Consider the following 25,393-nt stretch of genomic DNA (forward strand, 5'->3'; position numbering starts at 1 on the left):
CCTGACTATCAAAATGACACTTTCTTCTTGTGTTCCTTCCTTTTAGAAGTTCTTCTTTTTCCATAAATATTGTATTATGGTTTCAGAATAAGCTGACTGCCCAAGTCTTAAAGTAACCCATGTGTTTCTTTTGTTCTTTACTTTCTACACTCTTAGTGTCTATCAAATAGTTGTTGAAGAAGAACGCCCACGGAGGACCAAAAAGACAACTGAAATCCTGAAGTGCTACCCAGTGCCCATTCATTTCCAGAATGCCTCTCTCTTGAATTCCCAGTACTACTTTGCTGCAGAGTTTCCAGCCAATGGTTTACAAGCTGCTCAGCCTTTTACTATTGGTGACAACAAAACCTACAGTGGTTTCTGGAACACTCCCCTTCTTCCTCATAAGAGCTACAGCATCTATTTTCAAGCTGCTAGCAGAGCCAATGGCGTAAGTCTTATGATAGGCGTGATTTTCTTCAGTATTTGTGTGTAAATAAATGATTGGCACCAACTAGCTAGATGCCCAATTTAGTTACTAATGAGAAAATGAAGCAACCGTGAAATTTTAACACACTGAGTTTAAAAAATAACAGTTTTCCTAACACAATATTGCTTAATGATTAAAGGTTACAGGAAAGAGGAGGGGAAAACAGCACATTTTGTCAGTAGTGAGCAGGCAAAGTAGTGTGTTAACATCGTGTCTTATTATCTAAAAGCTGTCCAATGACTGTGTTTGCCTGGCTTTTTTTTCTTCCTTTTTCTTTTTTTTTTGTTTTCTTGCTTTAAACAGGAGAATGTTGTGATTGCTTTTGTTAAGTTTAAGCCATAGTTGGGAGTGTGGGATATAGCACATATGTCTTGGCCTGTCCAGTCCCATTACCTTAGTTTCTAATGTCTTGAACTCCCATTTTCTCATTTGGTTCTCCTGATTGAATTAGATACCACTTTTTTTGTCCCTTTCTGCAAACAGTAGAAGAAAAAGAAATAGATGGAACTGAAATGAAAAGTGTGTAAAAAAGTCTTCACAGATCATGTTTCATCAGACTAATTCTTCCTGGAATTGTTTTTCATTTCCTGGACAGACCTACCCAAGGCCCTTCAATTCTTGATAAGCTTTGTCTGTCTGCGCTGGCAGCCTGGAAATGTTTACTGCCAGAAACCATAATGGTTCCTCTTTCACAGTACTGACAATGCAGAAACATGAAACACCATTGATTATTTTTTCTTTCCAAAACTGTTTCACATGATGCCTCAAACTGTAAAATCTGTGAGAAAAAGAAGGTTGCCAAAGTTAAAGAGCTGAACACTTGCCTATGCTTTTGTGATATCTTTCACATATTTTCTACTTTTAGAGGAATCTGGAGTGAAATGTTTATGTACCATACCCAAGCAGTGTTTGTCCATATTATGAACGCACTTTGGAGTAATCTAATAAGCAGTCAAATATGTAATGAGGCACATTCTTCTCTGACATTTTATCAGTGCTTTTCAGAATAGAATCATGGACGACTTCTGTGCTTAGAAACACAAGGTATGACCTTTTTCCTCTTTATTTGACACAGGAAACCAAAATTGACTGCGTCAGAGTAGCCACAAAAGGTATGTTTGTATTATGTCATGTATTCTGTACTTGAGCTTGCTGACCTTCTCCTCACGTGGTCCATGCAGCCTTTCAGTTTATATTGCTAAAAGACATCACTAAACCTATTACAGAATCTTCATAAAACCATTTGCATCTCCAGCTGAGATTTAGGGAATTTGTTTGTTTGTTTGTTTTTAACAATTAATGTATTACTTATTTTTGAACACAGGGTTTTAAAAATATATTCTATGGGTTTTTATATGATCTCACAATAAATATTTTGGACTTTTATGTATATAGTAGAGTTGTGAAGTTGCCAATTGCAGGGTGAATAGAAGATGCTTATCCATCCGTAGTGAAAAATTACCCATTACTCATAAGCAATTATCTTAATTGCTTTATAAATGAAAAGTGGAGAATACATGTTCTTCATTTTCATGGTATAGGTCAGCTATATTTATTGGGCTCTCAGCACACGATACTACCATTTGTGAAATAAGTTATGTAACTCAAACAGTGCTAGCTATAGTTTTTATCTCCAAACAAGGACAGGTAAACATACTGCTGATCTGTTTATCCTTGGGCACTAGATCTGACTGTGATTATCTTTGTAGTCTCACCTCTCTAGAACCTCTGGCCTGAAAAAGAAGTGATGGAATAGTATGATTATTTGTGGATTGTAATAGAGGAAAAGGGAAGAAAGTGCTGCCATGAGTAGGAACAGGTAATAATCACCTTGCAGTTTAGAAACCTGCTAAGAGTATGAACAAAAGCTGCTTCATCCCTACGCCACTGTGTCTTGCTGGAGATCATGCTTGTCTCAGTGACTATACCTAGGGCAGCTGATCCCACTGTGATTTCCTTTACATATAGACTTCACAATTCCACCACCACCACTAAGTCTAAAACGGATGGATGAGTATCTCATTACTTAAAAGTATCAGACATGTTAGCATGCAGTCGCTCCTGTTAAAAGGATGGATCCTCCCTAATGTGACAAATAGATTTTTATGCCTCTTTGAGCTGATTCCTGTCTTCTTTCCAAACCAAAGGAAGTAGTTTTAATTTTAATTTACTAACTGACTGCTTACAAAAACACAGAAAATACCAGAACTAAAACCCCATATAATATAGATGAGAGATCAATTCCAGATTCAGTTTAAATCCTGTGTTGTTGTTTCCAAGTAGCTTCAGAGATACCCGGAGTGGACTACGTTACCTCGGAAATCATAATAGGTGATTAGAGGAATGGATTTTAAATTATTTGAAGATCTGTATTCATAATCACTAATGGATGTTCAACTATTTAAATTACTTGACTGACTGAAAATTCTTACTCTCTCATTTGAGAAGCGAGGGTAACTTCGTGGATTGGAATAGCTCCCATAGCAACAAGCTACTTTGAGCTAACCCATTTGGCAACGGAGATGTGAGAAATGCAGCTTTTATTTTAAACAAATTTCCTTATGTTTCTATTTTGAAAGCATGTTTCAGAATTTTTCATATTACCTTTGCAAAGCCTGTAAAATAATGGGAGAGGTTTTTGTGAGGACTTTGAAACCAGATCCCTGGTGCAAAGCTTTCTTGGGGGGCTTCTGTAAAGCACTGATTTCCATGCTTATCAACTGAATGTTTATATTACATTTTTAGTCTGTATTAATTTTTAAAAAATAGAGATCATGACATATTTTAATATGATATTAATAATACCTCCCTCTACAGATGTTTTTCCTTTAGATCTAACAGAGACACTGAAGAGAAAAGCAGAACTCTGTTCCCTCTTTAAACTTCCCACATTTGTACTGGAAAAAAAAGCAAAAACGCTTTATGTCTGTAGGTCAGAAGTCACCACGCCTGCATTGGGACAAGACAGAAAATTGTCTTCTCCTGTTCACCTTCCATTCTGTCCACGTCCCCACTCTAAACAGCTTAGTGTAGCATTTATATTGTCTGTACCCCAGTAAGCAAAGGCTGCTCTGACAGCTGTGTCAGATTTCTTAGACTAGCACCATTTTACACTGAGCTTTGTGACTGCAGTGTAGCTACTAAACAGTAAGCTACTTAAGCTCTGTGTGCTTGCTATGTCCATCTACTTGTGCACTGTAGTGCTTCTTACAAATAAGATTGTGAACGCTTTCCAGTATAACATTTAGTTTTCATATACTAATAGCTTTTCTGAAATGTTTGTATTCTGGGCTTCTCTTATCTTCAAAAGTCCAAACTTGGTGGTTCTTAAAACTAGAGGAAGTCCTTTAGGCCATTCATGTGTAATATTGGTGAAATCTTCTTTTAAATGAAGGTCTGATCCTGAAAATACCTACAGCCTTTTGTAGGCCATTGGAATTAGTAGATGTGCTCTAGAATTTAATAGGAATACTGGAAATTACATGCTTTTAGGCCCTAATCAAGTCAGTTATGTACCTGATTTTGAGCACAAAGAATAATATCGCTGACTACATTGCAACTATTCTGTCTTAAAGTAGACATGTAAGTAAATGTATCCAGTATTTTACTGGACAAAAGCCTAAATGTGCCATAAAATGTAACCTGCAAAATAAACATGTTAGTGTAGCCAACTCTGCTTGTTTCGTGAAAATTTCTGCAATTCCATTCCTGTGGAATTTGATGATTGCACCAGGTGCATTGGCAACCCTTCCTGGGATCAAGATCACCTAGGGCAACCTTGAAGCTGCTCCTCTGATCCAGCTGAGATTGGCCAAGCCACCTCACTGGCTGTGCTAAGGATATGTGGTTAGCCTGTTTGAAGTCTGCTCTCAGGACCAATATGGCAGTTCAGAATATGTTGTGAGCATAGATGTTTGACTTGCTGGCTATATTTCCTTTAAATATCTCTCCTCCAGATAATGAAGTTGTTGACGTCCTTAAGACCTTCTTAAGATCACTGAGATTTGGCTTTATCACTGAGTCATGAGGTGTTCATTCCATGGCCCACCGTACAGGTCTTTTTGTTAAAATAAAAATAAGTTAATATAGAGATACGGAGTGTTCTTGGCTCAGATCCAGCAGAACTGTCCTGTATCTTGAGTACACTTTTCCCTCCATTTGATGTGGACGGGAATAATGCATGTGCTTTACTGTCAAGTACGTGCTCAGCTGGCGGACACTAAACTGTGTTGTTGCTTCGGAGGCAAAGTGCACCAGATAGCATATTAGCATATTGACAGGCTTCTTGTTAGAACAGTACAGCTTGTCTCTGGAAAAGTACAGCCTAATTCTGTGGGATCAAATACATGTGTAGGGTCAGTAGCTAGATAATTCTTCCTCATTTCCTCAAGTATATTTTAAACAGTTCTAAAAATGCTCTTGTTTTATGACTGTTACATCTTTGCAAATGAAACCTCTTTTAAATGTGTTCTTCTAGAGATCATATAAAAATCCTAATTGCAATGACTGCAAGTGTAATTTAGGATCAGAATATTGGGTTTTGTAGGGCTGAAAGTTCTCTTTCTGCTTCTGCTGAAGTCAGAGGAAGCTTTTGTCACTGACTTTGTTAGGAGAAGGATCAGACAGCATATTCTTGTGGTGTGGAGTCTTCTGATCTTAGTTTTCTGTAGAGAAAGGCTTCTATGACCTCTGAGACTATTTGGTGTATATACAAATGTGGAGACTGCAGAGTTTCCACTCCCATTATTTTTGACAAGATAATTAAACAAACAAACAAACAAAAACCAGGAAGAGATTTTTGTAGCAGTGGTAATAAAGGTTGTCATATATTGGTTGAAATATGGCTTTCATATACCTACTCTTTTTTTCAAGCTAAATGACTATAAAATCTCTGCAGACAAAGTTGAAAACATTCCAAAACTCCTCCAAGTTTATTAGCATCAACTTTGGGATGGTTTGTGATTTATATTAAGACTGTATTTCCTGATATGACTTACAACACTGTCTGGCAGGAAACATCTTGGTGATCTCCTAGGAACCTAGTTCTCAAGAGGGAGACATCATTGTTCTAATTTTGCAATATTAGAAGCCTTTCATTAATTATGAGAGAGAAAAGGATATTATAATATTTTAAATCCAGTAGCAACAGTACTTTAGAAGCTACTATCAACACTGCATTTCAGTGTTGCAGAGGGATATTTCAAAATATTATGCAGCAGCAGTTTTGCGTTTAATTGTCTGCAGATGGTAGATGATCTATTTTCCTCACTCATTGCCACATTTCTAATAGCACCCAGGCTGTTCTATGTAAATGAGTGATCTTTCATATAATTTTATCCTTAATTTTCCAATATTTTTTCTTTGCATCATTCTCCAGCTGCATCATGTTGGATCTGACCTTTTAATTTTTTTTATATTCCTTAATGTATATGTATCACAGTGTACTTAACCATTTAGAGGCAATCATAGAACTGCTGGAAAATGAAGAAAGAACATATTTTACTAATGTTAGCCATGGTAATAATTGCCTGGAACAGAAGGTGATTATTCCAGCTCTGTCAGAAAAGTCTGAATACTTAAGGCACACAAACAGTTCAGGGTTTTCACCTTTTTCTTATCTTAGTGGTCAAACATGAACTTGAAACTCAGCCCTCAAGCAGTTACATACATACCTAATTAAAAGTGTGCCACCTCTAAGTAGTCATTCTTTGTATCTTGAACGTCAAGTATCTGTGTAGTGTGTACATTTTCAGAACAACAACCCAAGTGAGTACAGGAAAAATTAATCTTAACTAGCTCAAAAATACTTTACATAAATTGTCTTGGAAAACTTATGTGGAAAACGTAGTATTATGAAATAGGAAAATAAAAAGTGAAACGAGTTCAAGTTACCTGGAGAAGTTCATACTAGAGTAATCTGAATAAGCACTTAGCTTTCACTTAGAAATTCCAGTGCTGTGACTAGCAGAGCCAGAGAGTCTCCAGTTTCCTCAAATACATTGTATGTTAATAATATGCTTTGAGTCCCTTCCTGAATGAAAGTCACATACAAAAGCTTATTAACTTGCAAATAACCAAACTAACAACTGAAGATGAAAAGGAACTTTGGGGAGGTTTTTTTTTTGTTTTTATTTGTAAGAAGTTCAGACTATAAACTACTGACCGAGATTCTTCTTGCTGGCATAGCTTCAGTCTGGCTTTTTTTTCCCTCATGCATGCTGACCTGGAAATCTTCCTTTGCCTTAGCTGCGATAATCGTGACTCAGCTTACAACACCATACATTCGCATCGCCCCTGCTGCAGGCGACGACCAACTAACAGGTCAGATGTTCAAGTACAGACAAGTCATCATGCCCATTTTGTCTCATTTTCTTTGGCTCCTTTTTCCTGACAGTTTCTTCCTTCTCTGCTTATAAACAGTTTTCTATGTTAAAAGTTTCTTTTTGTTTATGAATTTTTCCTCAGCTCCATTAAATTCAGTGGTGTGCTTGGCACCAAAACGTACACAAACATCCCTGTACGTACAACTCCGCTGCATGTGCCCATTGTGTGTGTGATCTGTGGAATGTTCCTTCAAGCCTGATGTTGTAAAGAGATCTAGTCTTGCTCCATCCATAAATTAAATGACAGTTTGAATATAGATACATATCTGTGTACCTGTTGATTTTTTTCTGTGTTATTAGATCAAGACACTAGAATTTCTAAATAATTTAGGCTCAAGAGTTGCATGTACAGATTAGGACAAAGATCTAGTATTAGTGGATTCATATTTTTTTCTGTGTAATGTTGGGAAGATCGTACTTTCTGGCAAGATTTCAATATGAAAGAAATTAAAATTATGTCATACATGAGTTCTAGGATTAAAATAAAATAATGACATACAAGAATGAGCAAGACTTAAGGATTTAAAATCTAATTTTCAAAATAAACTCGATATGCAAGTGAAGCCATTATTAGCCAGTATGTGACTTGAGGAATATACCAGAAAATCTTTATTAACTTGGGGAAATTATTCCACATGCATAAAACTTCTCAGAGAGTTGCAAACATTTTCAAACAGAAGACAAGAATATTAAAAACTCTGGAATCTGAGGTGAATGTGATGAAATATGTAGTGGGGGAAGTTAGACCTAGTCCATCAGCATTTAGCATCTGATAAAATAATTGCCTTTATCAAGAATATTGGCATAGTTCCTTGGGGAGCACGTGTATGTTGCTACTAGGGTGTCTAGGAGATGAGGATGAGTTCAGATGCCTAGTGTCTGGATACTGCTGTACTCAATAAGAGGCAGTTAATGATTCAGCTTAAGATAAGAGCATTAGTGACATGTCTGTTATAGCTTTTAATTCTGGGATGTGTGTTATAATTAAGAACTTGAGTGATCCATAATACCCAAATTGCCTTGTCAATCAAGACAATATTGTTACATGTATATTTGTGTTATGTAATAACACATGAACTAACAGAATAACGTATTTGGATGATGCTAGGAAGTACTAGCTTGTTCTTGCTAGTGCTGCTTGTCAGAAGCTGTGTCCACAAACATTTTTATACCTCAATTAATTTTTTACTTGACAATTCAAATAAAGCATTGAAGAGACAAGATCACTTCCATATCCTTGAACAAGTTTTGATTTCTTCATCACAGGGTTCAGATGAGCTTGTATATTTTTCCTTGTGGAGGAAATGTTTTTCTTCTCCTATTCTTTTTTTTTATTTGTTTCAGTGCAAAACTGGGTAGTTATAGGAAACACTGGAGATAAGCCTGTTCCACAAGAAGGAGATGGCTATAGTAGTTAGCAGTGAGAGAACAGAGATATAGCTAGCATAGGATAGCTGGTAAAGTATTTATTTGGTTTCGTTGTCACTGGCAGTCTGTGACTCTTGTTTAGGATTTTATTAAAAATAAAATGTTCTACCAGAATCTTTATAGTGATAAAGAAAGTGTCAGATGATACCTGTGAACAGCGTTTATGGCTACCTGTGCAATGTGTTAGAAAGCCTTCGAAATCCCCTCATCAATTTCCCACCCCCTTTTCATGGTTGAAAGACTATGTGCTCAAAAGGAAAAAAGCATCTTCCTCCTTCTTATTTGCCACAGCTGCAGTGAGGAGTGAGAAAACCTCAACCAGCCCACACTGTCATCCAATAACAGCAACCAGGCAGGCTTTTCAACTTCAGGGCAGTACAGCAGTAATGGGATTTGGAGTACCCATGAGAAACCCAAAGGTTTCCATAAAGGAGGCTTACAGAAGCTGGACCACACATGAGGGAGCAGGGAGGGATGTGTATTCCTCCCCACATTTTTCTCCTGTAAATTTCAAAACTATGGAAAGGATCTACATATAAAAGGACTTTATGTGGAAAGGGTAGGATTGTTGCTGACTCTAGTTACCACGAGCCCTACAGCTGTAACTGTTAAATAGTGTCACTTAGCATTTTCTCTTCAGTGCTTTTTCCTCACTTCTTTGTTCAGAACTGAAGCAGTTACATTTGAGATCAAGAAATTACTTTTGTCTTTTAGCATTTGAGGAGATACATAACCAGCAGTGGGGAGGTCAAGGTTGGCATTTTCTTTTTTTTTTCAGGTGGGAAGTTGGCACTTCTTGCGTAATGAAAATTTAAAATCTTGGCTGTATCCTTGAATATCGTTACCAATTTCCCCCTTCAGAAATATCATGATAATACAGCTCAGCTTTCAAGCCAATTCTACTTGCGCTAATTTTCTCCACCCTCATCATTCACTTATCTCTTAGGGGTACAGTTTATAAATAATGCATTATTAATTTCTGTTTGTCTTGCCTTTCTCCTTTTTCATACAAAAATAATATGTCTTCCACTTACAGGATTACCTGCTAGGTGCCTTAAATATCTTGACAGCCACTCATTGCTTCAGTATGCCTTTGCAGCCTGTAGCAAAGGGAACTCTTCCTTGCAGTTGCACTTAACTACCTCTACAATGTAGTTGTCCTTGGGTTATAGCATAAGATAACATGCTGTAAAGGCAGCTGGGTGATTTTGACTCTTACAAACCAAAATAGGGAAATTAGTGTTGTTAGTATTGATGAATACATTATTATCATTGATTCAATAACTTATGACTAAGGAATTCAAATTTAGGGAATAGTATTTAGCTTTCAGTGTTACCCTTATGAAAAGCAACTAACTTGAAATCCACTCCATTGACTCTATCCTCCAACAGACAGGGAGAATGTCAAACTATCTAACACCTGTCAGCCAGGAAAAAAGACTATGTATACATGAAGATAATGGTCCTTGTGATACTGTCTCCTTGTTTTCATAAAAACAGTTTAACAGTACAGTTGAAATCATGTAGAAGGTTATAAAAAATCTTATCACATGTAGATGTCACTGTATGCTTTTAATTGTAAAGTTGAATAACAAATCCATGTTTTTGAGAAAGACTGAAATCATTTGTAGTTTGCTTCACTGTTTTGTAAGAGACACTTCATGTAATAGGTTTAAATTGGCCATAGTTGGTATTCACTTGGCCCTCATCTATTTTGTCTGCATTCTGATAAAATAGTATGCTTGGAATTATGATTAGGGCCTCCATTCTTTTAGGCATTTTCTTAATTGTTGAAATATGTCTGTGCTGCTTATATTTAAGTTATTTTCAGTTGTGATTTAGTGGAACAGCCACTACTTTACTAGATATTATTAAGACTGATTTCTATAGAACACCCTTTTTATTACTCATTGCTAATTACACATGCAGTTGGAAAAGAGAATTCTGTATTGTAGAATCTTCATAGATTAAATTCTTGGTACAAATCAGATACAACAAGATACGTCAGAAATGTTGCAGAATAACTGATACTTAAGAATTTGGAAGATTTTTTTAAAAAAGATAGTGGCAAAATCTTAAAGTTTAGATGATTTTTACCCTGCATACCTTAAGGTCTAAATGAGCAGCATATTTTATAAACATTTTAAAAGCAGCTATAAAATAATCCCAGTCAGCTTTTTCTGCCTTATGAAGTTAGCATTTTAGTTAAATATACAGACTTCTTTAGATGTCTGTTCAACACATAGCAAGATTTATTGCTCTATTCTGGGTCAGATTCTGTTCTCAACCATTCCACTGTAAAAGTGAGAAAAAAAATCAATTGAAATAATTGATTGATTAAATTACAACTACATGAAATTTTTTAATGTCAGTTTTATACAGTAATACTGAAAACACTGTCTGTTAACACAAAGGACAACAGCATAAATTTGAGAAGGACTGTTTTGCTACTTACCTAGTTTGTTGTCCTTCACAATGCATCTTAGGTATAAAAACATGGGCTGGACAGACTCTCAGATTCATTTTTTCTCCATTGTGAACCATGTAACATTGATTTAGATGTAATCTGACATGTTGAAACTTGAAGTGCTGTTTTGGGTAATGTAGAACCCACTGTTTCCTGGCTGAGACTACAGTACTGTCTGTAATAACAAAGCTATGTGCAGATACGTCTGTCTGCAGGTTGAATACACCATTTTAGGAGTTTATTCATCTCTTGATAGTTTTGAACACGTTTACATCAGTGGGAGTTGTGGATAGTTATCCAGGGGAGAATGAGCCCCTGTGTGCTGTAATGTCAAAGCCATATTACAATGCTATGGCAAGGACAAGCAATGAGGAAAGCAGAATGACAATGGATCTGACTCTCCGAAGTGAAATTCTAAGCCTGTTTTTCTGTGATGGCCCCAACAATTGTTGTACCCGTTGTTCAAGGATTCTGGTCCTCTTGCTCAGCTGTGCAGAATGCAAAACAAGGAGATGTTCGTACTTTCTGCAGCACTGGCTGAATGCATTTCAATGGGCTGGAGTGTCACTTGTGATTTATTGCCCATTTTTGTTCTTTTATGTGTTACATTTGTCATTTTTGCAGTGACAGTTTCATCCATAAAACAGTATAGTTACAAGAAAATGTTAAGAGGATACAGGAGTGCCATGGGAGCTGCTGTTTCCTTTTCTCCCGTTTTTTTTCCCCTAGTACGTTACAGAGTCAAATGTCAGGTTTTCTGTAAGACAGTGCAGCCAGAGCATCTGCAATTTTAAATGGAGGCACATTTTCCACAGAGCACCTGTGGAAGAGCTAAAGTTTATAAGACCTAAAAGGGCCTAAAAATAATGCTGATAACAAATCACAAATGGTGAAATAACCCATAATATAAATACAAAACCTTTTCAGCTGTAGACAGTAGAGAACCTGAGTTGATTAGAAGTCAATTACCAGTGGGATTCTATTAGTGATATTAAGTACTTCATGTTCTAGAGTAATATTAATAAATCCTTTAAGGTTTTCAGAAAATGAATTATCAGCCTTAATTTTGAATGTGTTCAAGTAACTACAGAAAAGCCAGAGGCACTGAACAGGCCTTCAGGACCTCCTCCCATTCAGTTCGTCGTACACTGAACAGCTTGGGTTAGGGACAGTGGGACCTTTGCAACTTTCCTGCATAAGTAGGAGAGTAGAGAGAATAAACTGCAAAGGGACATATCAGCAGTTTTGCTATGGCCATTGATACTTGTGTTTGGCCCAGGAGGTGTGGGTTCTTCAGATACTCTGGTGCTGTATTGCCAGAGCCTGTGGTGTTACAGGTCTGGGACAGGAACAGCTGCAGAAGATCCCATGACCTAGAAAAAACTTACCAGTCTTTCCATACCTTTCAGGAAGGACAGGTAGCCTAATTAGATATGTTTTACACTGTAGAAACATTTTGTGTTTTATTCAGATGAGTTAAAAGGTTGGCTGCCACAGAGGTAATTCAGTCATTGCAGGAGCTACGTGATATCCCTCAAGTACAAAACTGATTTGGAAATTTGAGCATTGCAGTCCAAAGCTGGGAGAAGAATACGATTCTAAGTATCAGTGTCTGATATCTCTTTCATTAAGTGAATGAGCCACATTTAACTTAAGCAACTAAAGATGGGTCTATTTGGTTCATCCTAGCTTGAAAAGTAATCTATTTTCTTAGTAATGGGTGATCTTAATGTAAGGATATGTGAGGATGTTAGGACAATGTGAGGCTGAGGTTGGACTTGGGAGGGAGAGGCCACTTTCCTTAATCTCATTACAGAGAATGGAATCACGAAACCTAGTTAGGAGAGTAACACTATGAATGAAATGACCAGGATAAATTCTTAACAAACTGAAGAAATCTCTGCCATCTAGATAGTACTGGTACTGGTCAGTATCACACCTAATCAAAAATATTTCAACACCAGCAATGTACAGAGAGGCAGAACAAATAATACAAACAAAGATACCAGTAGGTAATTTTTAGAGCATGACTGTGGGCCATATAGTGTGTTACTTAATTTCTTTATAAAAAAACTATTCCTATCATTTTTACTTTTAAAGCGAAGCATGTCTTGCACGTATCACAATGAAAACTTGAGGAAAGACAAGGGAAGAGAGAAAAACTCAGATCTATAATTAGTAGCTAAAAAAATGCTGTGAATTTCAGTGTTTCCCATCTGTAGTTATTGACTGTATTGATAAAATGCTAAGCAATTAAAATTCTAATTTTAAATAGAATGTCAGACCAGTTGTAAATAATCTGTAGTTCTTAGAAACTGCAAATCTGGTGTTTCTATCATTGAGGAGTTTAACAAATGTGTAATGCACTATTACATGGATTACCCCTGTGCTAATGTACAGATGAACACTCAGCTGTGTAAACGTTAAATAGAGAAGCGCAGCAAAGAGGAGAGTGATACTGACAACTTTAATTGAAAGTTACATAACATGCTACCTTTGGCAAAATAATGCTTCATCAATTCACTCAATTTAGATTCCTTGAAATAACTGAAATCTTAATAAATATCTAAACTGCATTTGTCTGCTTAACACTATGCAAGCCATGACTGTAGTTATGGGTGGATTCTAAACACCTTCAGACAATAGATTGAAAATGGCTTTTTCTGCAGTAATGGCAGTTTGCAAGAACTAATGACTGTAGAGCTCTGGGAAAGGCATTTAAGTGTATCTATGCATTTTCAAGTCTTTATTTTTCAAAATTTTTGAATTTTCATTTTCTTCTCTTAATCTCGTTTGCTGTTGCTGCTGACCACTAGGAAGTTTTTGTTTACATAGAAAACTCCCACACAAATGAAAGTTGAGTCACAGTTTTGCATAAAAGTGAGCAGAAGTTGATGTCTTACATGGCTTGGATGCCTTAAAAGTCTGCAAAAAAAGACTCCAAGCCAAATTTTGGTAGGAGATAAGATAAAAGGTAGTGACTTTAATGAGCACCCAGACTGGCCCAGGAATACATCGACGTGCTTATGGGCAAGCTTTAATTTCCATGGCTTTTATAATATAATCCATCCAATCATCAATTTAAACATTTCCAGTTCAGCCCTTCTTCCCGCCCTGATTCTACCCCTGTTCCACCCCCCAGGAATTGGGTCTGGGATCGATGAGACCCCCTCTTCATCAGTCTTCCTCTTCCTCGGGCTCCTGAAGTTCTTCCATTGTTCTTTCTTCTGGGTCACTCTGCCCTGTGTTTGTCTTCTTCTGATATCCTTCAATCTTGTACCTTGAACAAGAGACTAAACAGCTGAGGAATTTGAGCTTACTGTTCTGGGATAGGGGATAGTGATAGAAAGACATTAAACTTAAGCTGCTGGAAATATTAACCCACTAAAAATCGACTTTGCTACAGCTACTGTGTTCCTAAAATCTATAAAATGTGAAAATCAAAAATCAAAAATCTTTCCTGCATCAGTTTCAAGCTGTCAAAAGGCAAAATAAGTATTATCAGGTTCTGTTTCATCTTTAGAGTTCACATCAGAAATACAAAGGGAAATTGAAGAAAAATGATAAACCATCATTGGTCAGAAGCAAATAAAGTATTCTTTAAGTGTTTTTGAAGGAAAATCATTGCACTTTTCAGTATGCTGTCACTAAATTGGACCAGTTCTGCTTATGAGTAAATGTGTCAATGATTAGAATTGAAAAGAACTGATGATAAAAATTACTGTTTAAGGCATTCTTAATAAAATGTGAGAGATGGAGATTTTCCTTTAACCCTTTAAACCTACAGGAACTATATGAAAAATGAAATGTATATTAGTGGTAACTGTTCAGAGGAGGCCTAGTCTAATCTTGTCCCTGTCCCTGTACCGGAATATTAGCGTGTTCAATGTTGTTTGAGTCTGGACAGGTTTTTTCATTGGCAATACTTTAAATGGTTTTGAAATGTGAAAAAGAGAACTGCTACACTGTATCCGTACAAAGACTGATTCAGAATTCTGTGGAATTATTTTTCCTGTGTTGTGCAGATTCTCCTTTTCACTTCCTCTAGCCAATCTTCTTGCCCCACAATGGTGTTGAATCTGAAATGCTTTAAAAGAAAAAATTGTGTCTTTTTTCCTAGTTTTTATAAATTTATCACAAATATATTTTTGCACTTCTGCATAAGTTATTATATGTATAACTCCATTTATTTTTTAGTAGAACGAACTGTGTTATGCTTTGTTCCAAAAAAATACATAGATGGTAAGGAATGTTAAGTTCCAAGAGCGTGATTGTTTTTGAAGGATTTTTGAACCCTCTTCATGAGGGATATGTTCTGAAGGGAGACTGGTAGTGGAAATCATTAGGAATGTCAGCCTCATCTATGAACCAGTGGCAGCACAGGCCAAAAAATCCATGAGTACACAGACCTTCCATGGGGGTTCCTGTACTGCATTGTCCTTCAGCCCGCCCCCTCCTACTGGCAAAGTAACCTTCATTCACTCTCCTTTGGGAACTTTTCACTACTGTTCCTGTACTTTAGTCCTCAGTTGACAGCAAGATCAGAAGATGGTACCTCACTGCACTGCTTCCTACCCATAGCTTCACACTGCTTTACTCCCATGATGGATGTGATCCATTGAATGGAAAATAAAACAGCTGTGTTTGTCTAGGCCAAGAACATTTTATTCTGCAGCTGGGTTTCACCTTGAGTAGGTCAGCTCAAGAAACATTACTGTTATCTGACTTCATGTCTTCCCTGCTTGGTGGAGGTCAACTGAGTACCGGAAAGTCACATTTTGCCTCACCAAACAAGGGCAGAATCCTCCTCAGGCTTTAAATCTACAGCTTTCCTGTTTCTAGAAGATAGTTCAGCAGTGCCTGATATTTTTTGACACATCGCAGTATACTTTCAGGTGTAGATCTGGTGTTAAAAGCAAGAGTCTCCTTAGGCAAATGTCCGTGGTGTGGATGATGATAAACTGTCCACTGCTTCTGTAGATGCTTCTGTAGGGATGGTCTGAAAGTGGTGATGACTTGCTTAGAAAATTCATTGTGTATGAACAGGATTAGTCTCAACTGACAGCTTTCATTTGCTCAGAGCTCATTTGAGGGAGTTTCTCTTCTACTCTGAGTGCTGTTGGTTTGGGGTTATGTAGAGAACCATAAAAACAGTTGTTTTAGGTGTAAAGGCTCCCCTCATTGTACACTATACTTGTATGACTTCTTGTTCACTAAAGTCAGGTTTGTAAGGTGCAGTTACACTTCCAATGGCTGCAAGTGGGACCTCTGTCATACAGCATCAGCTGGCAACAAGCCCTACATTTCAAAGTACTGAGATACCTGCAGTTTCAGCCCCTGTTGGTGCCTCCTTCAAAGACGTCCTCATCCTTATTCAGTATGAGACCTACATGTATACGGCTAATGTGGTGCAAGTATGTTCTCATAATTCCTCAGTCAACATTGATCAGAAATTTGCATCTCATCACATCATATTGACCTTTGTTGTGTTTGGGTAGTCAGAGAGTAGTTTGGCAAAGTTTGGCCCAAGTTTCTTCTTTTCATAATAGTCAGGAGGAATTTTTTCTTTTATTTCAGTGATGGAATCTGTCTTTCAGATCTGCTGCCTTTGCTTTTCTCTTTTTTGACATTAAAGTCTGTGATGTGCACTATTGTGGCTGCTTCTTTGGCCACACATTGTTAGCATTTATAAATATGTAACCACCCTTTTTTCTTCATAAAATAGTCTGTAGTGTGTAGGAGTACCCTTAGGGGCATTTGCAACGTTAAGTTTCCAAGAACTTTATATTTTTTTCCTTAGTAAATTATTTTTTTCCAAGAAGGAGATACACTATCTCTGTATATTTGAGACTTGTTAATAATTTCTGGTTGTGATGGATCTATTAAGTATGCTTTAAACATCCCTTTACGATTTCAGTGCTATTAAAGTCTAAGGGTTTACACTTTTATCCAGAATGAATGAGGGCTTCCAACTCCTTGGATACCTACTAGAGAGGAAAATTTTTATGAATTTTAATTATTTAAATTTCGTGGGTTAAAAGAAAACGGAAAATAAGAGCTAGCAGAAAGGTTGGTTGTTTTGTTGCAAAGGAGCAAATGAGTTGTTTATCAGTACTTGCTTGCTTGTTTCCTTGTAAGTCCTTTTTTGAAAAAAAAACACAATCTCCAGAAAAATCCAGTCTGAGTCTGGATTAAAATCCTGTTAAAAAGTAGATTGTGATGAGACCAAAAGATATGTGTCTAACTGGGAACTTTATTTGTTTCAGGCATGTTTCATTATGAATGTTAACTATTCCTGACAACCAGAAACACAGATGTTTAACCAAAACCATCTTTCTGCTCACATGGACCAACATGAATCATCCACCAGTGAGAGATGCAATTTATTTGATAGTCAGTTAAATGAGCCCTATTCGTCAGTGAAGTAGTTCTTTGCATTTCTTTTCAGGCAGTTCTTTGTCACCTATATTTACATTTTCCTAAAGAGTATCACAAACAAAATTAATAATTCATAATTATTGTTGCATAGCAAAGCCTTATTTTGATAGTCCCTTCTTACCACAGACCTTCTAACAAGTCTGTTGTTTCCTGCATTTAAAAAATCCCAAATAAAAAATGTACCAAACCAACATGGTTGTCATGTGGAAGTACAAAAATTTTTTTTAGCAAAAGAGGATCTGCACATGGCAATATGTATTCTACTGATGAACATAAATGGAAAAGAAAATCCTATCCCACTAAAGTGTAAGTGCTGCTTGCACTTTTCCCCAGACATTAAAAAATAGATTTGTGAGCACTAGCATGTCATAGGAGGGAGAATCAGGCTACATTGATTTCAACATTTAAATGGCTCCTGTGATTAGCAAAATAGAAGGAAAACATAATCTCTGCCATGTAGAAAGAGCAGTTTATACATGAGCATTTCCAAAAGAAACTGGGAACAGTAAGGAAAAATACTGTAAAAAGAGAAATAAACAGAACTTACTCTGAGACATTTACAAAACTAATATATTTGAGACATGGAGAAGAGTGAGAAAACTGAAAAAATACTGATCAAAACCACCTTCTGGCAGAAAGTATTCCCTGCCCAACAACACCTTGTAACTTCTCCCATGTGGACATAAACCCTGCAGCTTTGAAGGAGAATGAGGAATACTGATTGCAAAGTTAACAATGAGGATGGCAAGGGAAAACTCGCCCTTAGCTGGAGTTCTACCAGGACTAATAAAACAAAGACTTTGTTAAGCAGAATACATGCTGGCTAGCAGATGAGGACTGAATGCCAGTCACTTACAGTATAAACAGAATAGCCAGGGTGGTAATTCATTTCATCTACAAATCTGTATGTGTTTTGGGTCTTCTCCAAGACAGTCTCCAATGCTGGCATCTGGAATGGACTTGAAACTCAACTAAAAAGCATGTTGGACTGGCTTGTCTTTTCACAACATCAGTAATGCTGCTTCAGATTTAAAAATGAGGGTATCGTTTTCTGCAGCCATGGCTGAGATGAGGGTGGAAATACTGTGGAAATTTCTGGAGGAGACCTGTCATTTTGTACTCACTGCCCCATTCATGTGTGTTTTACATGATACAGGACTGAGTTTCCTGTTGGTCATTTGAAATTTATGAGAAGGACCTACCCCTATGGAGCACCCCTTTTCATACCCTTTTCATAGCACAGACCTATTAGTGTACTTTCTTTGTCATACTGCCTTTTATCAAGCATTTTACTTACAGCACCTCTGCTTTTCCTACCTTTATGTTTATAAACCCTTATGCTGCTTCCTTCCCTGAAACACCCCAAACAATATCATCCATAAAACCATTACTCTGTCTCTCAAATCACTCTTGAAGATCTCTTTGTACTGTGGTACCAACTAAAAATGCTGAGTGATAGCAGGTAGCTAGAAGAGCAGGAGGATGGGTATTGTACATGCATTTTCTTAGGTGTTTTTGCCTCCCCCTTCCATGTGTGATTGCTACATGTACCTATTACAGCCTAGTTCAGCTAGGCAGTATGCTTTTAGTGGCAAAGATTGCTTTGCTGTGTGCCTGCACTGTTCTTAGCACAGTGGGGCTCCCAGTCTGATTTACAGCTTCTAGATCCTACTATCATACAAATAGAGAGTAATAATGATAGTAGCCTTTGTAATTCATGTTGTCCTTGGAGAGCGTGGGCAGAGTCTTTAAAGCCAAGTTCTCTGATCTTTCAGTCTTCTTACCTTGTGGCAGGAACAATAGTATCCTAGTGATGAGTGTTCCAAGGAAGCATCACATCTCTCTGCTTCACTTCTGCCTGATACCATTTTGCATGATTTCTGCCACCTAATCACAGTGCAGCTGTCACACGGGGGTATAATGTTTCATTTTCCTGACTTGCTCTGTGAAATAATTCAAAAGTAGGTGCTGAGATGTGATAGTTGAATCACACTGCCTGCATAAAAATATCACGAGCTAGTTACTAACTCAAAAAGTTAGTTTCAAGTTTGACTAGAAACTAGGATGATCTGAACTAACCGTATTATTACTTTAAAGCCTTGTAAAGTGAGCCATTACATCAGTCACTGCAACACCAAAAGGCTTGGAAGTGACTTATCCAGCAAATACCTTTTGAGAGCTTAAAGCTGCAGAAAGGAATAAGAAAGTCAGTAAGAATCATCAGCCTTGAGTGGGAGAAATATAATGAGATTGGTCTAGTTAGTTAATGGAAGGGATTATTTGTTGACTCATATAGAAAAATATCTAGATATTTTAAAGGTTACTTTGTCTACAGCTAGTTTTTAGTTGTAACATCTTTTAATCTTATTCCTTTCTTTGAATGTATAACCAGCAGCTTATGGACTTTTGAGCCAGAGTTATTTTATTGGTCAATCTATTCTATATAGTAGTAAGTCATTTCTAAGTAATTTTTTTTGGAAGGGACTGAGAAACATTGAGAAGCGAGTCCAAACTTCATTCATTTACAAGGAGAAAAGGAGAGAGACTTTTTATTCCTTTTGGTAGAAGTCCATTTTTTTTTACTAAAGAACATTTTAATTGGTTTTGAAAAACAAGCTAACATTTGCCTCTGAGTCAAAAGAATTATATTTTGCTTGGCTAGTTCAATCAGCAAAGGGACTTAGCTTCTGTTTTTATGAGAAATAGTTCTTCTCCACCTTTTCTATCCATGAACTACCTGTCAGAGATTATTCTTTAGGAAACCTTGAGGTTGATCAGTAACACGATGCTTGTGCCTTTTGAGTGAGAAAGGGAAATTTTCCACCCAAGGAAGTGGGAGAACTAGAAATTCTTCAAAAAGAGAGGATGTTTTTGTTACACAATCTTCTAGCCCATGGTACGGAAATAGAAATTTAACTACACAAAGTAATTTAAGAATTTAAAGTATGGCAGACACTAAATATTAGCAACTAGAATATAATTCAGTTCTCAATATAAAGAAAAGATGTCATAAAGTGACTGAGTAATCACTAAACTTCAGAGAAGGAGATTGCAATCTTAAGAAAAAATTAATGAAATATGTCTTGAGAGTAAAATGTAAGTGAAATACTATCTTCAGGTGTTCCATGAATACTGCGTAGAAATATTATCACTGGGGATTGCAAAGTACTGAACAAAATAGGACCCATGAGCAAAAGTCGTGAATCAGGCCAGCTGAATGCCTTTCTAAGTAGAGGAAAAAAAAGATACTTCACATTTTAAAACCTGCTGCAGAGGTAGCCGCAAAGAATGGGAAATAAATAAGTAAAAGAGAAATTGGAATTGCTTAGATTAATTAAAAAAGTAAGTATCAAGGGTGTGGAACTAAGCAATGTTACTTTCTTCCACTTTATTCAGTGCAGGAAGCCTGGGGTTTTGTGACACCTTAGGGTTTATCTGTAAGTGTATCTCTGGTTTTCACTTCTGGCAGGAAGCACTCTAGTTTGTTTTGATCAAGTAAAGACTTTCCCAAGTCAGCACCTTAATCCTTTTTAAACTGGCAGGAAACATTTCCTTGTCCTTTCATTTTCTAAGCAGCTCCCTTGAGATATCCTGCACTCTCTGCCCTTCACTGACCTATTGTCTCTCTAAAGGTGCACCGCAGTGGATGTGTCAGTTTGGTCTTGATTCTTGTAGCTCCTCTAGCCCAGACAGTCTTAGTTAAAGAACAGAAGTGAGGTTATTTTGCAAGGTTTAAAGTCACTCTTCTGTATGCAAGGGTAGAATCAAAACCTTAAAACTAAAACGAACAAAAAAAATCCAAGGAAGTCATTAGGTCTGGTGGTGTGAGGAAAATGCAGTGGGCATAGCTCAGCTTTTGGCATCAACATGCATTGTTGTCATTAAACCCAGATATTTTACTGGAGATACAGGGTTAGTCTTGTGGCTGTGTATTCTTAAAGGCTCTAGGGTGATGAAGGAAATTAAAAATTACTGAGTCAGGAAAATGGTTGAAACAGCAATAATAATAAAGAAACTGCCATAGCATCACAGTACAATAGTGCATAGTAACACTGTTTCTGTAATGAAGTCAATTTTTGAGTCAATTTTTGTAGCATGTGTCAGTACAGCAGAGTAAAGGAGAAACCACAGCATCTTTTTTTTAGACTTACAATAGTGCTTTTCCAAATCTCTCTTCAAAACATGGAAACAAAAATTGACATTACAGTTTATCATGAGGCAAAATGAATTTCAGAACTATTGCCCCCAGCTGCCTCAATCCCCTTAGGCAAAGCTCACCCTCCTCTCCATGGTGCCAGTGCAATTGCCTGGGTGGCTATAGGTGAAAAGTCAGTTAAGAAGTAATTATGAGGCGAGAGGCAAATACCACTCTGGAACAACACCTACCTATCAGACAGAAACCAGGGAGAAGTGAAGTGACACTGCTTGTCATAGCTAAAGCATTTTAAGATTTAATATTAAATGCTGTATGGTATGTTTATTAAATGCATGGAAGAGTCACTGTTGGGGCAGCAGCTCTTGATGATGATGCAAGCAGAGTTCACAGAGGACTGTGAAGAATTCCAGCAGGACAAAAACAAATGAATGAAGAGGCAGTACAGTACCAACTCGACTTGCTCTCTTGATAAATGTTATGTAGTGTTCAGCAGAGGTAAATTTGAATGACTTTTAACTCAGAAAGAGTTGAAAACTAAACACTTCACTGAAGAAAAAGATGCCCATTTCACAAATAGTACACTGGTGACATGTTCAGTGTCCATCTGATGTTGATATAAAACCAGAGTGCTGAGAGGGATAAAGAGTGGGTTAGAACACAACAATTTTTAAAAATCCAGTTGTAGAAAAACTGAAATATATTACAGGAATAAACAGTATTAAACAAAATGACCAAAGTTAATCCCAAATTTCTAGCATCAGAAGACTCAAGGGTTGCTCAAGAGAGGTGAAAGGTGGCAAATTTCATTTGTTTACCCAAGTAGATTTTGGAATGCACTGACACCAGGAAGGGAGCAACATTCTGTTGGAGAATTAATGAGTTGCTGAATTGAAATACCAGAGAATTGACATAATGCCAATATTTGAGGGGTTTATAATAATTAACTATAGAAGTTTTTAAAAAGCTTGTCAAACATTATGTTTCCAGTTTAAAACAATCTCTATTACGTGTCAGGCTGAATCCATCACTCTGAGAAGCTCTATACTATTTTTAACTTGGAGTGGTATTACATGTGTTTTCATAAACAATTTGGGATGATCCCTCAATCGGATAATTGATATATGATATGATATGATATGATATGATATGATATGATATGATATGATATGGGATTTTGAGTGTCCTGATGGTTAGTCTCTGTATATTCTTGTGTAGGCTTTCTTTGGAGATACTGCAATAGTGATGGATTCCCCAGCTTGTCCGTGGCTCCCAGGGGACAATTTGTGTCATTGAAGGCATTTCATGAAAGATGTCCTCCATCATGTGCAGAAAATATGTGTGCTTTGAACACAGTTTTGATATTATCTCCTTGGCATAGTTTACGTCTAGCTAGTTCCAATGAAGTGAGGACCATGAGCTGTCAAAGAGAGACATGACACTGAGATAGAACACATTGGATAGTTGAGAGTTGTCTGTGAAAATATAGCGAGGTTGCCTTCAATTACTTTTACTGTTTAGCACTCATGTTCCCCAAAGTAATACTGGAAAGCTTAATGAAAGGAGTGAAATCATAAGGCAGAAATTGTTTTTAGGAAGGCATTACTGATGACTATTCCAGTAGGGTAGGGTAGCCTAAAGGAGATAATTAACAATATAGTCTGGAAGGAATCAGTCTTAGAAGTTGCATCTAAAAAGTTACTACTTGTTGACTTCACATTCTTTCTTGCTTGGATTTTAGATTTAAAAGAGTACTTTGGAGTCCTTCTAATGTCTTACCATTTGCATCATACTTGATTCACTGCCTCCTGTTTGCCAAGTTTAGCTCAAGAGCTGCTTTTTGCATGAAGATGCTCTATATATCTAGTGCACTTTTGAGTTCTGTGAAGATTACAGCAATATAGAGTATAACAAAATAATTTATATATGACAGAGGAAAATAAAAATAGAACTGTTTATATTGAAATTTCATGCATCTATATTGAAGAAAATACAGAGCCACATTTTGTTACCTTTATTCATACAAAGCAAGGATTTTGCTTTTGCATTTTTCCACATTATGTGTGCATTTGTATCAAAGTAATATTCTTGTGGGACTGGGCACAGAGACAGGCAGCAGTTCATCTTCTCTGATTTAGCACTCATGCTAAGTACCATGGCCGGATTTTTCCAAAGAACCTGGTTCCTGCAGTTAGCTCTAGGTATGTTTTGATTAATGGTTATCACTTTTATGGCAAGTTTTCCTGGCATTCCTCCTGGCAAGGAATTCTGAAGATGTAGGCCAAAGTGTTTTTAACTGTGGGCACTCAGAAGTACTCTCCATCTTAGAATATCTTGGTTAGATCTGAGAAGAGACATTGGAAATGTTTTCATTTCACTTTTCAAAAAATATCTCTGTATTTAAATTGGTCATTAATTTGCTTTCTTTCCAAAAAAAGGAAGTAAAGAAATAAGTAAAATATACTTGACACTTTCAAAGTCCTCTCCAAAACCCAGACAGTGAGATAAGAATGTGTTTGTAAAATATTACACTTCACTTAGGCTCTCTTCCTTCTCCCCCAAAAAAGCTATAGCAGGAAAGCAATGCATAAATCCCTGTGTCCACTTTATGGCATGGTGCCTCAAATGATGAATGCTGTCACGTTTTGATTTTTTAAAAAAATGGAAGTCCATAAAGAATGAAATCAGCTTAGTGAATTGAATGCTGCTTCCTTAACGTTTTTCATCCTGAACTCATTTAGTAAGGGAAATGGATATTTCATCAGACATGGATTTGACGTTCCATCACATTATGCAGTAAACAGTACAAACGATGTTATTTTTTTTAAATGGAGAAGCTGGAAGAGCTAAGACAGTAGCTGCTGTAAGGCACTGGTTATCTCATTTAAACAGATATTAAATGTAGGTGCCAGTGGTGTGATCATCAGCTGCTTCCCACTTTGTGAATAAATTGCTTAGAAGGAGTCTTTCTTCCTACCAGATGTGACCTAGATTTAGATTTCCAAAGGCAAAAAAAAAAGTCTATTGTGTGAAAAACAATTGCGGGTAAAATGCGTGGTAAATGAGCTTATCTCACTTTTCCAGGTGTTTAAGCTAATATGTTATGGAATTACAGCTTCATTTATGAAAAATAATTGAGGAAAATGTTCCAGCAAATCAAATTTGGATAAAGGATTAGTATAGTTATTGTGTTGTGAGCAAGTGTCTAAATGGCAGAAAGAAAAGGGAGCCAGCATAGTTGATAAAAATATAGAAAATTGTGACTCTGTGAAGAGGCTCCTGTAAAAGGGTTAGGACTGACAGTGGTGTCCGACCTGTGTTGAGGTCTTGGAACAATATGAAGAATTACATTCCCAACAATGCATATGAAAGCAGGATTTTTTCTTAAAAGACCAAACACTGATATCTGTTGGCCCTGGATAAGACTAATGACATCGGTAGGTTAAGTATACAAACATCGAAAGAATAACACCCTTATTTTCTTTTTCCTCTTTTATTGATTCCATAGGGGCTGCCACTCGAAAACCAGATCCAGAGCCTGAGAAACAGACTGACCATACTGTTAAAATTGCTGGAGTCATTGCAGGCATCTTGCTATTTGTCATTATATTTCTGGGGGTCGTGCTGGTAATGAAGAAAAGGTGAGCAATTAATGTATATTTTCTATGTATAAAGTCATATTGCATCTCCTATGGCTGTTCTCAATTTGATATTGCTAAAAGTGTCCAGCCCACCTTCGTGTCCACAGAGAATTAATGTTTCTGTCTTTGTTATATATATTATAACTTGAGGTTAATGATTCTAGCACTTTTTATATGTACTGCGTGATGGACTCTAGTAATAGAATATCTGCCCTATGAATCTCCACTCTATTCAACAGAACAGCTGGAAATTAGATGTAGTTTCATTCTTGCATGTAAAAGAAACCCTTAGTCAAACAGGAACTACAGCTAAGGTGGTTTGTGCTAAGAATGGGGAGTATATTGTTCTGCCTAAACTTCATTCCCTGAAAACAAAGGAAAATGTTACAAGGTTGCTGAATGTTTCCAAATGCT

The 25,393-nt window shown here is 36.8% G+C and overlaps 1 protein-coding gene across 13 annotated transcripts in view; it reads left to right on the forward strand.

Annotated features, from left to right (window-relative positions):
• The window catches only part of PTPRM (protein tyrosine phosphatase receptor type M), a 467,851-nt gene that overhangs the window by 290,029 nt on the left and 152,429 nt on the right, over window positions 1-25,393 (forward strand). For 7 of the 13 annotated variants that reach the window (XM_071554784.1, XM_071554787.1, XM_071554785.1 and 4 more), the window contains exons 12-15: window positions 157-430; window positions 1,545-1,581; window positions 6,716-6,790; window positions 24,847-24,979. In XM_071554784.1, the coding sequence (XP_071410885.1) occupies window positions 157-430; window positions 1,545-1,581; window positions 6,716-6,790; window positions 24,847-24,979 (519 nt within the window). The remainder of the gene's footprint in view (window positions 1-156; window positions 431-1,544; window positions 1,582-6,715; window positions 6,791-24,846; window positions 24,980-25,393) is intronic. The other 6 variants (XM_071554788.1, XM_071554797.1, XM_071554791.1 and 3 more) reach the window with 1 other exon arrangement.

The sequence above is a fragment of the Pithys albifrons genome, chromosome 4, assembly GCF_047495875.1.
Source record: "Pithys albifrons albifrons isolate INPA30051 chromosome 4, PitAlb_v1, whole genome shotgun sequence".
Classification (NCBI taxonomy): domain Eukaryota; kingdom Metazoa; phylum Chordata; class Aves; order Passeriformes; family Thamnophilidae; genus Pithys; species Pithys albifrons.